The 15,871-nt window shown below is 39.1% G+C and overlaps 1 protein-coding gene across 1 annotated transcript in view; it reads right to left on the bottom strand.

Moving 5' to 3' along the window:
* The window catches only part of LOC103362060 (leucine-rich repeat-containing protein 16A-like), a 42,001-nt gene extending 28,634 nt beyond the window's left edge, over positions 1 to 13,367 (bottom strand). Inside the window, exon 1 of the mRNA XM_008288318.1 lies at positions 13,235 to 13,367. Within this exon, the coding sequence (XP_008286540.1) occupies positions 13,235 to 13,367 (133 nt within the window). The remainder of the gene's footprint in view (positions 1 to 13,234) is intronic.
* Between the last annotated feature and the right edge of the window lie 2,504 nt (positions 13,368 to 15,871).

The raw sequence follows: 15,871 nt of genomic DNA, 5'->3' as shown, positions 1-15,871 counted from the left end.
ATGTCAGTGGTACACACCTTCAAAACACTAAGTATTTGGTTTGAAAGTAGCCCATTATATAGGTAAAATAAAACTTTTGACCATACCTTCAGTTAAAAGCACTATTTGGGGCAGAATTTGCCTTTAAAATGATAAGTGCTTGGACAGAAAATACTATTTGTGTGGAATAAAACTTTAAAATTGTGACTTATCTGTCACAGTTCTAACTAGGTAGAATGAACCTTGAAAACCATAACTCATGAGTTAGAAAGTTGTGTTTGGGGTTGAAGAAACCTTTGAAACATTTCTACTTGGACAAGAAGTACTACTGGTGTGCAATAAATCTTTAAAACTTTACATACATGGACAAGACATACTATTTGAGTTGAATAAACCTTTAAAACTATAAATACAGGGACAGTCATTACTATTTGGGCGGCACAAACCTTTAAACCTGCAACTTGTTTGTCAAGTAGTACTATTTAGATCGAATAAAACTTTAAAACTATAACTTGTCAGAGAGAAAGGACTATTTTAGTGGTATAAACCTTTAAAACACTAAGTATTTGGATAGAAAATAGCCTTATATTTACGTGGAATAAAACTTGAAGACCATACTTTCAGTTAAAAAGTATTATTTTCGGTGGAATAGGACTTTAAAATGATAAAACGTATTTGGACAGAAAATACTATCTGTGTGCAACAGAACCTAAAAATTATAACCTGTCAAATAGATATTATTATTAGGGTGGAATGAACCTTTAAAACCATAACTTGTTAGTTAGAAAATTGTGTTTTGGGTTAAAGAAACCCTTAAAACAATAATACTAATAGACAAAAGTACCTTTTGGGTGCAATAAACTTTTGAAACGTCATGTACATGGACATAAAAATACTATTAGGGTTGACTAAATCTTCAAAACTATAAATAACAACAAACCTCTAAACCCACCACTTGTTTGTCAGTAAGTACTATTTGGGTGAAATATTTCTTGAAACATGACAAGTCTACAGTGTATTTTTCATGTAGTAGTTTGCATAAACATTGGAAATTAAGACCATCTGTGTGTGGGGGCATATTAAGACAATATGTAGTTTAATAGGAGTTTCTGCTTGTGCTAGGATTTTGGCTCACGTCCCAAAGTAAGATCCAGCTCTGGCTTTCTGCCATCTGGTCATAATACCCAGTTTTTTTGTTAAACTTAGGTGTTTGTTGCACAAACTACTTTAAAAATACATTTAGCTGGACACCACTTTTTTATACACAGGATCCACCTTCTTCTGGCAATACCACATTTGTCTGTGTTTATTAAACAGATGTGATGCATCCAGCTTGTGGATGTCGATGTTGTAGCTGAGTTTAAGAAAGTACCAGTAGTTAATCTGGATGACTGAGAATCTTCACAGACATAACAGTAGTTAAATCAAAGCTAAAACTAGTCTTTGCTTTTGTAGCAAAGCCATGTTTTGTCTTAAATTCACATTTAAAATGAGTCAGTTGTTAACATATTTTCAGAAGACTTTGTATTGTATATTAAAAGAGACGTGGTAGTTTATTCCCCATTTACATTGATTTTATTGGTGTTTGCATTTTTTTTTTTTATGAATTCAGTTACATTCCTCTCTGGTCACTTTGCATCTTTTAGTGGTCCTTGATATCTAAATGCAAGTTTCCTAATATATTTTGAATATTGTGATGGTTTTTAATTTGTTGTACAAATGTTGTTTGTTTCCTGCTTGATTTTGAAAAAATGACCATACTTGTGTTTCTGTAGCTGCTTTACTTCCTACCTTTGTCTGTTTCTTTCCTCTATTGATTGCAATCATTGGTTTTACTTGTTTTGTCTCTTTAATCAGTTCTCTGTATTTCCTGTGCATTCGATCCCCTGTTATTTGTCAGTTAGTCCACCTACCTGTTCCTTGCTTGGTTTTCCTCATCGGATTCTGGTTTGTGCAGTTAGATTTTTATATCCTGTTCATCTACCCTGTTCGCCTGCCTGCCAGCACATGTGTTTTCTGCGACTGTTCAGCCTCTGTGTGTTTTTGGATTTGGTTTCTTTGGGTTACTGTTTGGTTTTTTTTGTTTTTTTTAAATGGACATTTCTTTCTGGGTCGACAGGGATCTTTCGTATTTCAAATGTAATTCTTGTAATTTAATTTCTTATGAAACCATAATGAGAACATTCGTGGTGTCTGGCAGTGTACATAGTTAGATTTCATTTGTGACATCTGCCAAATCTGGCTTAAATAATGACATTTACAAAATGCAACTACAACATGGGTTTCTACAAACAGTGCCTGTGTTACTCTGGACGTCCACATCCATACAACACAATTTGCACAGTTTGCACTGGAGCTACCTGTGTCTGTTTTTGCTGTCTGCAGCATGATTTGTGAGCTTACTCAGTGCTCAGCCTTCCATCTTGAAGTCTTTTTTAAAAAAAATATGAAAACATGATTTACAATTGCAGAAATGTTATTACTTGATAGTTGAATGTGCTGAATAATTTAGTAGGTTATGGTGTGGCTCCACATTGTACATTAAATTCTAATATTATTTACATACTATTGGTGTAAAGTAGAAATAGAAATTCAGCAGGTTACTTATGATTTGGGATGTTTCTTTTCTCAGGAGAAATAGCTTGCCTCTGTATCCCAGAAACCCTGTCTTTACTCTCCCTCATAACAACGCTTGCATTTCCTCTGACCCGAAGGGAAAAGTTGTATATGATGCATCATTATGTATGATAGTATAGTAGTAGATCACCGCTGGTTGTGACAAAAATGAGGGTCAGTGTACCTTCAGCTGTGTCTGGCAGGCATAAGTCTGCACCAGTTCCTTAAGAAGGAAAACCAGAGGAGCTAGTTCAGTAGCTTTTTCACTGACCACTGCTGTCTTGATTGTAGCTTTAGCCATGACTGGCATTTGTTGTTGTGACACATTTGTGTTAAATCGGTGATATACAGACTACACGAAGCAGGTGTTTGTGCAGTGATAATTCTGCTGGCATGAGTTCGCTGAACTTCCACTGCTCTGCAGCAGAATCTTGTTTTTTTTGCACAAATCAATCAAACCTGTACTAAATGATCCCAGAGAGACCCTTAAAGACGCTTTTAGACATAGCTTCATATTTCGTTTTTTGTTTGTGAAAATCCAATTACAGGAAATTTCACCGCTTTCACATTTAAACTCCATCTAGATCAAAAACTAAACTTTTAGACTGGTGAAATTTAGACCAAATGATTTCATTGTCTGTGATCAAAACTTTGAGGTCTACTGTGGTCCTTTATGATACCATACCAGCTCCGCTCTGGTTTTTGGTACACTTTATTACTAAAAAAACACACACTAAAGGGTTTTTAAAGTTAACTTCAGTGATGTTTAAAATAACATCTGAATCCGTTTTTTATAAATAAAACCCCCAACAAACTCAATTGCAACAATTTCTTTTGGAGTGACCTTCCTTTTTTCCTTCATCACTGTTCAGTATAGGACTCCTACAAATTGGTCAGGGAAAAGCAGATATGCAATGCATGCCGTGTCCACAAGGTGGCGATAGAGGTATTTATAGACGTATTGGATATTTGATTCTCTGATCGTGTCCCATGGGCCCAAGAATCATCTAATCTTATATTTTACTGTCTTCTTTTCCTTTTTTAAAAAAAAAAAAATGACTTAATGATGGCATCTTTTCCAAATCTGCAGGAAAGTAACATGTATAGTTTGAGGTGTTATTATAAGATGTGGATTTAAAAGAAATATTTAATGTATCGTGTTGGAGGGAGGTGACCTGTCCAAGGTGCTGAAACACCACACGTCTTAAACAGCTGTTTTTCTTTGATATGAGATCATGTCTGTGGCTAGATTAAACTTTTTGTCCACTCAGTAGACACACGGATACAGACAGCAAAAACATTTGACCTCTTGTGACCCTTTTTCTCCCTTTACTGCTAAGTTGAATCTCATACTGTACATCAGTTTGGGAAAATTCAGGGCTCTACGGAACAAGGAAATAACTGACGAGCTGTCTGAATACACATACTGCAGTGAGGACATTATAAAAAGCATTGGCCAGATGATTAGGAGCCAGCGTTCTTTCTACAGAAATTTACATATCTGCTTTACATAGCTTTTGTATCACAAGCTGCCTGTGACATTTATGTAATATGAACATCAATGTTTCTCCCTGATGAAAAGGGAAAAGGAGCACACTTTGCTTATCATCTGGCTCACATTGAATGAATGTCATTATTTCACGGTTCATCCTGAAAATAGTCTGCACTGGAAAATTCTCTGTTGCTGGTCCGAGTGTGTTTCTCGATTCCTTTCTGTTTTTTCTTTCCTGTGTCATTTACACACAATGTCAGAGCGGTGGCTGAGCGTCAGGTTTAAGGTTTTGATTCATGCAGAGTAGAGACGGCACCGCAGATATGCTTTCCTTTCACATGCGCAATCAAGTTATTGGTTTTGACCATTTCGCTTACTAATGATTCATGTCATATCCAAAAGGTGTCCAACAAGGATTCAAAATAGTCACTATTAATATCACTGCTGGTTGTAGTTGGTGTCACTTTATCCTCCATCCTGACAATCATGAGATACAGAGGTTGATTAGTCATGTTAGAAAGTATGTGATGGTACTTTCAGTTCCAGAAATATGTGCTTGGAGGAATTTTCTTTTTGCTCAATACAGTGTTTTACTAAATGACAATGCAGAAACGCAGCATGATTGAGCTTTTTTTTCCTCTGGAGCAGTTGCCATCAGCCATCAGGTCTTTGTACAGCCAAACTCAGAACTGTGTTTGCATTTTCTGCTGGACTCTGCCAGGATTGCCTCTTGTCTCCGATCCTAATTGTGGTGTTCGTGGGCCAAATCTCAAGGTACTGCCAAGCTGAGGAAGGCGTCCGGTTTGAAAACCTTGGAGTGACATCTTTGCTTTTTGCAGATGATGTGGTTCTGTTGACTTCATCAGGCCGTGACCTTTAGAGTGCACAGGAGAGGTTTGCGGATGGGATGAGATTGAGCACCTCAACATTTGATACCACAGTTATCTGCTGGAAAATGGTGGATTGCTACCTCTGAGACGTGGGCGAGTTGCTGCCCCGAGTGAGGCAGTTTAAATATCTCAGAATCTTGTTCATGAGTGACGGGAGAATGAAGCGTGAGATGGACAGATGGATTTTTACAGCTTCACCAGTAATGGAATGTACGCAGTTAGGACTGAAACCATTTTTATTTACTTTGTAACAACAGTAGGCTACATCCAGGATGTCCTTCTAATGTTCAGGTGGCTTCTGTTTTGCAGTTTCTCAGCATCACTAAATAGGATAATGCTGAAGCTAATTTATTGGTTAGAAAGTTTGCAGTGGAGATGTATTCACTTGAAGTGTGTTTCTGAAAATCAACAGGTCAGTGTGGCTTTCTTTCGCCTCCTTAATGTTGTCATCGCTACGGACATGAAGAGAATGTGCTTCCTTTGCTTTGTCCACCAGAGACTCTACTATACTCCTAGTGTCTGTAGGAGAATAATAAAGCTGACTCAGTTGCTACCCTCTTCAGTTCTGGTAAATCAGTGATCTATGTTTGATGCGTTACTTACATTGCATAAGGGTGTAAATACAATGCAGGGAGTGAACTCATTTGCCTCGAAGGTAATTTACCGACTAGATCATAATATTTAATTTTGATCGGCAGGAAGAGCATCCTCCTTTGCACTTTGAAAAAAGGTTCCAGTAGTTGTTACAGGCTATGTGTATGTATTATATCATTAGTGCTAAAATTATTTATTCACATTGCCCTGATTGTGGTGTGAAAGTGTGGATACACTGAAGAGTATGACTGTAAACGTTCATTGGTCTGTGTGAACAGTAGATGAGTATATAGATGATTCGATAAGTAGTTGCTGTCAGCATTGTAGCTTTGACACAATGCTCTGAGTAGAGATGAGAGAGTGGAGCGTCACTTCAGTAAGTTTCACTTTGGTCCGGAAAGTGAATGTGAAAAGATATCAAGGGAAGTGACAACAAGCTGTGGTCATCAGGGTGAGTTTCCCAAAACGATGCAGGTCATCAGACTTAACAGAAACAGGGAGGTAGTTGCTGCTGATGTGGATGATAACATGTTGCTGACATGAACAAAATAAGTATTTTTTCTAGAAATGCGGTGCATATTTGGAATTAACTGGAACTAACTGGGAGTGTAGCTGTTGCTTGCGTGTTTATATTTAAGGGCTTACTCTCTTTTCACCTGACTCCCACTTGGCAAAGAGGACAACCAGTCATTTGTCATGAGATTAGCTATTACAGTCAATAGAGAACTTCTGTGTTTGTCTGTAACCATCCAGTCTAGACAAAGCACGACTGGTGCTGCTGTTCTCATGTGGTGACTCCTTAAAGTGACTAATTCTGTATACACTTGGCTTCACTTTCAAGAACGAAGTGAAAGTAAACTGAACTGGTAGAAAATAACGTGATAGAGGGGGTTTTAGGCAGCTGAGCAGTTGCACAGATGAGGAAAATACTTGTCAGAAGCATCTGATTATCATTTTATGTGTTTGAAATCAAGCTTTGTTGTTAATCGTGGACAGATTTGAAGGAATATTTTGGACAGTGACCACTGATTCCTCTAACCTCTCATAATTTTGAATTGCTCCTAGGGAATAAAGAAAATTATTTGAATTGAATTGAATTGAATTGAATTAATGTGTTGCTAGAGGTGCATCTCATATAATTAGAATATGTTGGAAAACGTTCAATAGTTTTCATTGCTCATATTGAAAATTGTGTATATTCTAGAACAGGGGTGTCTAATCCTGGTCCTCAAGGGCCACAATCCTGCATGTTTTAGATGTTTCCCTCTTCCAACACACCTGATTCATATGATCAGGATCCTTATCAGGCTTCTGCAGAGCTTGATGATGAGTTGATCATTTGAATCAGGTGTGTTGGAAGAGGGAAACATCTAAAACATGCAGGGTTGTGGCCCTCGAGGATCAGGATTGGACACCCCTGTTCTAGATTCATTACACATAAAGTGAAATATTTCTAATAATAACTACTTATAACTCCTTAACCCTCCCTCAAATTAATCTCGTAATATTAGGGTATTTCAAAAGATCAACAAAGATCAATTGAAACAGGATTTATAATGCAGAAATATCCAAACCATATTCTAACTGTATGAGATGCACCAGATCTCCTAGGTGCTGCAATGTGTCTATTTTTGTGTTAATTAGATCAAAGGGTGGGGACTTTGGACATTAACCACTCCTTTATTAGGGAATTTGCAGCATCCGAAAACAACATAAACTAATACAGCTCGTAAAACTAGATTTGGCCCAATTCAAAAGACAAACACAGATAATTAGTTAATTACTAATACAACTGTCAAAACCAGCAGAGAAGGTAGAACCTATGCCTCCGGGTGCACTCATGGTAACCAATGTGATGGTTGCAGCTGTTCTATGACTCAAGCAGTACAATAGCCAAACCCTTCGAGTTTTTTGTAATGACTGAAGGTAGACGAGAGAGAGGCCAGTGGGAAAGGGCCAGATGTTTGTCATGCGTGTAAAATGTGTAGACGTGCCGCGACCAATTAAACAGAATTTCTGTTTGTACAGTTCAATGTTTCAACCTGCACCCTGAAATACATAACGACAGCCTCTGCAGCACCCTTCCAACTGAGATTGATCATATTTTTGGAATTGGTGGTTACCTCAGTGGGGTTTTTGCAAAATTCTCGGTCCTGTATATATGCCTAAGTAGGCCCGCTTTTCCTTTTATTGCTCTAAACCCCAAAAGCTGCCGGTGAGTTTGAAAGGAAGGTTAATCTTTTCAAATAATTGTCAAAATTAGCCCATTTATCAGCCAAGAAACGGTAAAAGCAGAATCATCAGCTTTTCAAATTAACAAAAAATTAACAAAATATAAACTTAAAAAATGTGTCTTGTTGAAAAATCCATCACAAATGCACAATTTGCTCCAGTATATTGTATTTAAAAAATAATAATAACAAAAAATTTGCTCTCGTTAGTGCAACCGAGAAGCCATGAGTGACTCCGCTGTGACCATCAGTCACATGAGACAAATTCCGAGACTGTAACCAGAGCGCAGAGGAGACGAGATATGGAAACAAGTCGTAAAATGAAGTAACAGGAAGACGCAATCAAAATTTGATTGCTGTTTGACTTAATAGGAGAGCTTGTTAATAATTCAGTCCGAGGTATTTAACTTTTCTGATGCTGCTAAACGTTTATTTCCAGCAGTAAGCCTTCAAATGCAATTGCCTGGGAAACATTCTACAGTGAGTGCAAACATCTTGGATAATTAAGTAATGTCAAATGATAAAGTCGATAAAAATAAAAGTCTTAAATGACTTTAAGTTGCCTCTTGGTGATCTCATTCTCAGAAACCTGAGAAGATGTCGATGACGGAGCTGCAGATGACTCCTTCCTGTGTCCATCTTCATTTATCATCCATCTTAGTCATGTATTTACTGAAAACGCGACAGGCGAGCTCTTTCACTCAGCAGATGTTCTCACTGATAGTTTTCTTTCTCTTTGTCTACTTAGTTTAAGATTTTTAAAAACTAAATGAGGCATGAAGGTTTCAGTTACCAGCAACAAGCTGCTGTCATTGTGAACTTATTGTGAATCCACCCTGACCGGTAACTGACTTTTCAGGAAGAAAAGAAGTCTTGCTAAACCTGATACTCTGACTTTTAACAGGATCATCCAGTACCAGCACTCATCCTGACTCACTCTTAGTGAATAATATTTCACCTAGTTATGTGCTAATGGTGTCTTTTCCTCTGAGTTGCCCTTTATTTACACTTCAAACTAGTCAGTCCTGCTGGTTCTGACAGTCCAGTTCTAACTGCCATGTTCGTGTCTCTCACACCCAATTCGTGAGATCTGCAGACACGAAAGTTCAACGTGTGCGAACAGGCAAGTGAGGGAAAACTCTTGTGTGCAGAGGGTTGGTATTTTGGAAATATTCAAATGGGAGGCCTTTGTATATCAGTAACTCCAGGGCAAAGGTTGATGTTTTGAATACCTCTCTTTCCATATGTTGGGCTAAAGTGCAGAAAGAGGCATGCATTGTGAATCTTCCTTAACTTGAAGGGAAGTCAGCAATTGTGTTCATTTTGCTGAGGTGGAGTGAAGGTTAGTCCATTTGCTCAGTCCTTTAAGGCAGCGGTCCCCAACTACCGGGCCGTGGGTCATTTGGTACCGGGCCGTGGGTCATTTGGTACCGGGCCGCACAGATAGAATAAAAACGTTTTATTGGTTTATTTTTATTTCCAGCGGAGTCTGCAGGGTGTTTTATTTTGAAAAATGACTAGCACGTCTTCCCGTCACTTCCGTTTGTGCTCGTTTCCCGGACTTGACTGTCAGTTTTTATGCCCGGCTGCTAAACGAAGCCGTCAGTCAAAAACAAACGTCTCAGGAGAGCTGCTTTGGAAAATGGGAGAGACTTGATACTGAGACAGAGAAAAAGTAAACATGTTAAGCACTAAAAAGTTATTTCATTTATTTCTGACACTTTTCAATAGAAAAAAAACAATTATTATTTGTTCTGTGCGTAATGACCGGTCCGTAGAAAAATTTCTTGCTTAAAACCGGTCCGTGGTGCAAAAAAGGTTGAAGACCGCTGCTTTATGGTATCTTTAGATCAGGGGTGTCGACATCCGGTCCTCCAGGGCCGCAATCCTGCAAGTTTTAGATGTGTCCTTCTTCCAACACACCTGATTCAAATGATCAGGATCGTTATCAGACTTCTGCAGAGCTTGATGATGAGCTGATCATTTGAATCAGGTGTGTTGGAAGAAGGAAACATCTGAAACATGCAGGATTGCGGCCCTCGAGGACCGCAGTTCGACACCCCTGCTTTAGATCATTGAGTCTCTCGCGTCCTCCCTGGCCTCTTCTCCTTGTCTTTTGTGTTTTTTGTGTCTCAGGGTGCACCTTCTAAAAAAATCCCCAACAGAAGCATGTGAGGGGCTGCAAGGTGGTTAGCACTGTTGCCCCGCAGCAAGAAGGTCGCCAGTTTGCGTCCCGGTGGGGGCACCGGAATCTTTCTGAGTGGAGTTTGCATGTTCTCCCCGTGCAGCGTGGGCTCTCTCCAGGTTCTCCGGCTTTCTCCCGAAGTCCAAAAACATGCTGAGGTTAATTGGTGATTCTAAATTGTCCGTAGGTGTGAATGTGAGTGTGCTTGGTTGTCTGTCTGTGTAGCCCTGTGATAGACTGGTGACCTGTCCAGGGTGTCCCCTGCCTTCGCCCTAAGTCGGCTGGGATAGGCTCCAGCCCCCCCGCGACCCTAGTGAGGATTAAGTGGTGTATAGATAATGGATGGATGGATGGAGGAGCATGTGAGACTGAAATGTAGCCGTTGGAGTGTCTGGAACCCTTTGGTCTATTCTTGTGTGATAGCCACGGACTCTCATTATGAATCTATTTTGAATCTACAGATCCTCCTTTTCTGCAGTTCTAATTGACATGTTTGCAGTCGTGACATTTACGAGGGTACTATTACAAGTTCTGGGCCTCACAAGGGGCGCAACTGTATGCTGTAAAGCCTTTTGTCACTGTCGACAAAAACTCAAATGTTTGAAGGAATCAAAGGAAAAAAAAAAGAACAGAGAAGCTTCGAGCCGGCTTCTGATGCTCCAGGACAATGCCCACGTTCGTCCTGACTTCCACAAGCGCAGTTCAAAGCCACATTTTGCTCTTCTACCTTCTATGCTGCGTGTACGGACACATTTTCCTGAAGCAACAGCAGCCAGCTCAAACGTTTTCTCTCCTTTTTTCTTTGATTGCTTCAAATATATGAATTTTGGTATGTAAGGCTTTATAGTTTACAGTTATGCCTCAATTGGGAGCCCTTGTTTGAGGTGCAGCTCGACCCTTGTGAACTACTAACAGCGACCGACATGAAATCAAACTGTCCTTTTGTGCATGAATGGGATGACAATAACTCTGTTGAGGGACAAGAGGTTTTTTTTTTTCTTTTTTCTATTAATACATGCAATGACACAACTGTTGTGGTTAAATGTGGTGAAACACCACTCCTTAGAAGGGTCTGTAAACAAAGCGGTGCTATCGTTGTTTTATCTCTAGCTATATTTAGCTGTGGAAGGAAGCTGACTCAGTTTCGGGGGAACACATTCTATTTGACTGTACAGCAGAAATATATTTGGGTTTTTCATTATGATGACAAGGCACAACAGTTCTTATACAGAACAATATCAGTTATTAATAATAATATTATTGATAACACATTATTCATGTCTGTATAAATGTGCTTCTGGTGTTTATTTTTAGAATCTCTCATCATCCACTCTTTCATGGCAAAAAAACAGTAACATTCATCTCAATAATGGTACGGTGGAGCCGAATTATAAAAAATTGTAAAAGGAGTTTATTTTTTTTAAGAGCAAGTGGACATACTTGACTGTTTTTTTGTTTTTGTTTTTCCTGTTTAAGGTAATTTCTACTGTGCAGAATCACAAGATATGTAATCTCAAGGTAAAAGGCAGGTACTTGTAGTTTCAGTCTTTGTCATCACACCCACACAACTTTATCAGTCTGAGCAGCTGCTGGGGACTTTCTACACCTCAGAGTCATTCAGACCACATGAAGTGACTCGTGGTTTCTGTTGCAGGCAGTTGAACAAAGGCTATGTTCTGTATTTCACAAAGGCTGAGTGACTAGATTGTAACACAGAATATAAATATAGTTTAGACCAAAAGGTCTCATAGAGGAGGTTCAGGTGGTCCTTCAGTGTCATGAATGAATGACTGAAGTGACAATGAGTCTCTGTGAAAAGCAAAGTGATTTTGTGTCTTTGCTGTCACACTGCACCTCTTTGTAGTCTTTTGCAACCCATTATAGTCTTCTTGCGATGTCATTTTAGTAATTTTGCGTCTCTCTCTCCAACTATTTTGCATCTCTTTCTAGTAATTTTGTGTGTTCTAAACGTAATTTTGCACGTATTTGTCAGCGTTTTGCAGCTTCAAGGAATTTTTGTGTTTGTTTGCAGTCATTTTGTGTTAACTGGGCACTTGTTTTGCATCTCTTAATGTAATTTTGAATCTATTTGTGGGGTTCATCCCTTTTGGAGTTGTTTTGCATGTCTCAAATCTAATGATAGATATTTTTGTCTTATGATATTGCTTTATGGCGATACTTATTGTGTTATTCTAGTTCAAATAATGCTAATAATAATAAAAAAAATGATGTGAAGAAGGAAGAGCTGCATAAAATGTTTTCACATTCAAGCGTCGCATGGTTTTCCAAGTTATTGTTTAACTGGGCTTGAAATACACCACCGCCTCCGCTTCAGGAAGAGTATTTGAATGCTGGTGAGACACCGCAATCCTTATCTGAATCAAAACTTGTTTTATTCAAAACACTGGGCCCCATTCAGCTCCCTGGATTGTGTCCTGCTATGCTCACTGTGTCATGTAGCTACTAAGCAAATATTTATGCTTGCAGTGTGTTTTTACCTTTACTGCCATGGCTGTAGCTGATATGACACATGACATAAAGTTGGTCTATGTGCCTCTGGTCCTCTTCCTTTTAACTGAGATAAACAAGTAGATGACTCAGTAAGTGGTTAAACTTAAAACAGAAACCTGTAAAATAAATGTATATAATAGTAGCACAAAGTATACAGTCTGAGGAAGAGGGACGATGGAATCCACTGCTTAGCTGTCTGACACGATTCTGTATAAGCAAAGGGAGGGATGGATGGACAAAAAAAGTCACAATCCATATAAAAATTACACAACTAAACAATTAATGTATAATGCAAGTTGTTTTTTTCTTGTCACTCAGAAACAAGAGATTGTGCGACTTGGAAAAAAGACAGAATTTGCGTTTAACGTGCAAAGATGGAAGTGTTTTTGGTGGAACATTTGCATGGAGGGAAATGAAAACTGTCATTAAAACTGATAATTCATAGGAAAAAAAAAATGCTGGGTTGCCTTACAGGATTTTTAGTTTGGTGTCTCGCTGCCTTGGGATGTTGTTTGCTGTTTTAAAGTGGATTTTGACAAAAGTAAGGCCTCCATAAGGATGCAGAGGGCCCCTCCTGTCACCTCACAGCCTCCTGATGTTGTGGATCAACCTAAACCTCCCTGCTGGCAGGGCTGTGAGAGAGGCTCAACTGTCCACTCGATTTTTTTTTTTTTTGACGAAATAAGACCAAAAAAAGTAGTTAGTTGTTTATCAATAGCTTATTTTATTTTTTTACTGTCTTTCTCCACCTGTGATTGTCCGACCATCAGCTCCTCATTCATGTTCTTCTTTGCCTCCTCCATCTCCCTCTTCTTCTCCTCCAACTTCTTAATCTCCACCTTCACTTCTTCCGTCACGTCCTCCATCATCTTCATCTCCTCCTCGACTTTCTCAACTTTTCCTCCAAGTTGTTCTTGGCCGCCTCAGTTTTTTCTTCTCCATCTTTAGCTTCTTAATGTCCTCCTTCGGTTCTTTCTTTTTGTCCTTCACATTTCCTCTTTCACTTCATCCATCCATCCATTATCTATACACCACTCAGTCCTGACCAGGGTCGCGGGGGGCTGGAACCCACCCCAGCCAACCCAGGTCGAAGGCAGGGGACACCCTGGACAGGTCGCCAGTCCATCGCAGGGCTACACTTAGAGACAGACAACCAAGCACACTCACATTCACACCTACGGACAATCCAGAATCACCAGTCAAACTCAACATGTTTTTGGGCCTTGTGGGAGGAAGCCAGAGAACCCGGAGAGAACCCACGCTGCACGGGGAGAGCATGTAAACTCCACACAGAAAGATCCCGGGTGTCCTCACTGGGACGCAAACCGGCGACCTTCTTGCTGTGAGGCAACAGTGCTAACCCCTGTACCACCTTGCAGCCCACTTTCACTTCACTTCCAGTGTATTCTTTTTTTGATCTACTTTATTTTCTCCTCCAGTGCCTTCTTCTCTTTCTCAAGTGTCTCTGTTTAAAAGTAACTGTTTTTCTTTGGAAAGGTGCAGACAGATTGTGCTTTTAGCCCTGACATACACATTTCTATGCAACTCCTCACTCCTGAATCTATACAACGGGACCGTAACACCAAATTAAATTAGCCTGAATTAGCTCTGCTTGTAAATATTGTTTGATTTAATTTATATGAAAACCCAAACAATCTCTAAAGTAACTACAACTGTAAAATCCTGCTTTAATGTCAATGCATGTCTAATCGTGATCTAATGATTAATTCACAGCTGACTTTTAATTCTTTCGGTACATTTTTCTGGTCTCTACATTTAAAAAAAATTTCTGCTCGAACATCTCTGATTGGACAGAATTTTTTACAGCATAGAATATGGATATTTATGAAGGTGTCAGTTAAAGTTTTAGCTTGATGTGTTAAATACTTCCGCAGATAATTTATTTTTAAATTGCCATTAAAATTTGACACTAGGTTTTTGCATAAAACTGTCTTTATTAAAGATAAAAGCCTGAAATTTTCACTATTTTACCCAGTGCTTTCTGCTCTTGTTGTTTTGCATGTAGCTTTTATCCACTGTGCAGCGTCTTTGAGCGTTCAGAAAAGCGCTTTATAGATAAAATGTATTATTATCATTTATTGTTATTATTGTTTTTCATCGTGCCATTTATTCAGAATCTGCAATATTGAACAAGTGGATGAAATAGTGTCTGAATGTGGGTGTGCAGGAATGTTTTTGACAATGACACCACATTCCTTCCATTTTCATATGATAGATTTAACTGGACTCCAAGGGTTTTATTGAGTGAAATGGAAATTTTCTTGCATCCATCCTCTTGACTTGTGCTTTTTAATAACCTGCTTGAGTTGCTCTGAGTGTCTTCAGTATACCCAGGGGTACCGAATCCTCAGACACAGGTGTGTTTTTAACTGCACTCGCTGTGACTTTTAGCACTAACTGGGTGCACTAATGTTGAATTAGGTGATCCACTTTGAAGGCAATCAGCTATTTTACATACTACATTTTTAGTTTGTGTACAAGATTCAAGGTTGAGAAGCAATTATGGGGGGGGGACAGGAGGAAACTTCCAGTGAGAGGTGAATACTTTGTAAGTGCTGTTCGCGGAAGAGGTGTAGCATTTGTTATTACAGCAGCAGCCACAACGTGACACAACCTTTTTGCAGTTAAAGCATGACACTGTGTTGAAACAGCTGTTTGTGGGCATGTGTTTAGTCTGAATGGGTCGCTTTACTGTATCCATCTCGAAATAGTTTCAGTACACAAAGTTGCAGTTCAGGAGATGCAGGTTCATTTCCCCATAAGGGGCCCCGTTCTCGTAAGTGACTTGGATTTCCAAGAAGAGGCTACGGTAGAATTTCTACAAACAAGAAAATTGAAAAGGCACAAAAGCTTATTTAGGATTTGAAAGTTGAACACTGTCCACTGTCCCAGAACAATAAAGGAACTGAACACTGTCAAACACTCCCATGATTACTTTGTTTAGGCAGTAATTATCCATGCTGCTCAAGTTGAGTTTCCATTGTTGAGTATGATTATGAATCAGAAGTTGTTCCTGTTCAGCCTTCCCACAATACATAAAGGAGAGTAGAGTTCTACTGGAACTGTACTGACAATTTCAGTTTGTGTTTCCTGGAGAAAATGTCTGGGAATTTTTACAGGGTTTTTCTGTGTGTGTGTTTTAGCGGAAAGATCTCTTTAAGATCCCAGGTTTCCAAATCACACTTGTGTAAGATGTGTTTTTTACTCAGAGCTTAGATGAGCTTAGAGCCTTTCGATGTCAAACTGTGATGATACGTCATGCTGCACAGTGGCGCTATAACATCCAAGACAGGGAACATTTTTATCATTCTGGCTCTCATATAGTGAGAGCAAATACCAGTAAGTTTGCACC

This window comes from Stegastes partitus, unplaced genomic scaffold (assembly GCF_000690725.1).
Source record: "Stegastes partitus isolate 25-593 unplaced genomic scaffold, Stegastes_partitus-1.0.2 Scaffold552, whole genome shotgun sequence".
Taxonomy (NCBI): domain Eukaryota; kingdom Metazoa; phylum Chordata; class Actinopteri; family Pomacentridae; genus Stegastes; species Stegastes partitus.
This window is presented reverse-complemented; position numbering and strand designations above follow the sequence as displayed.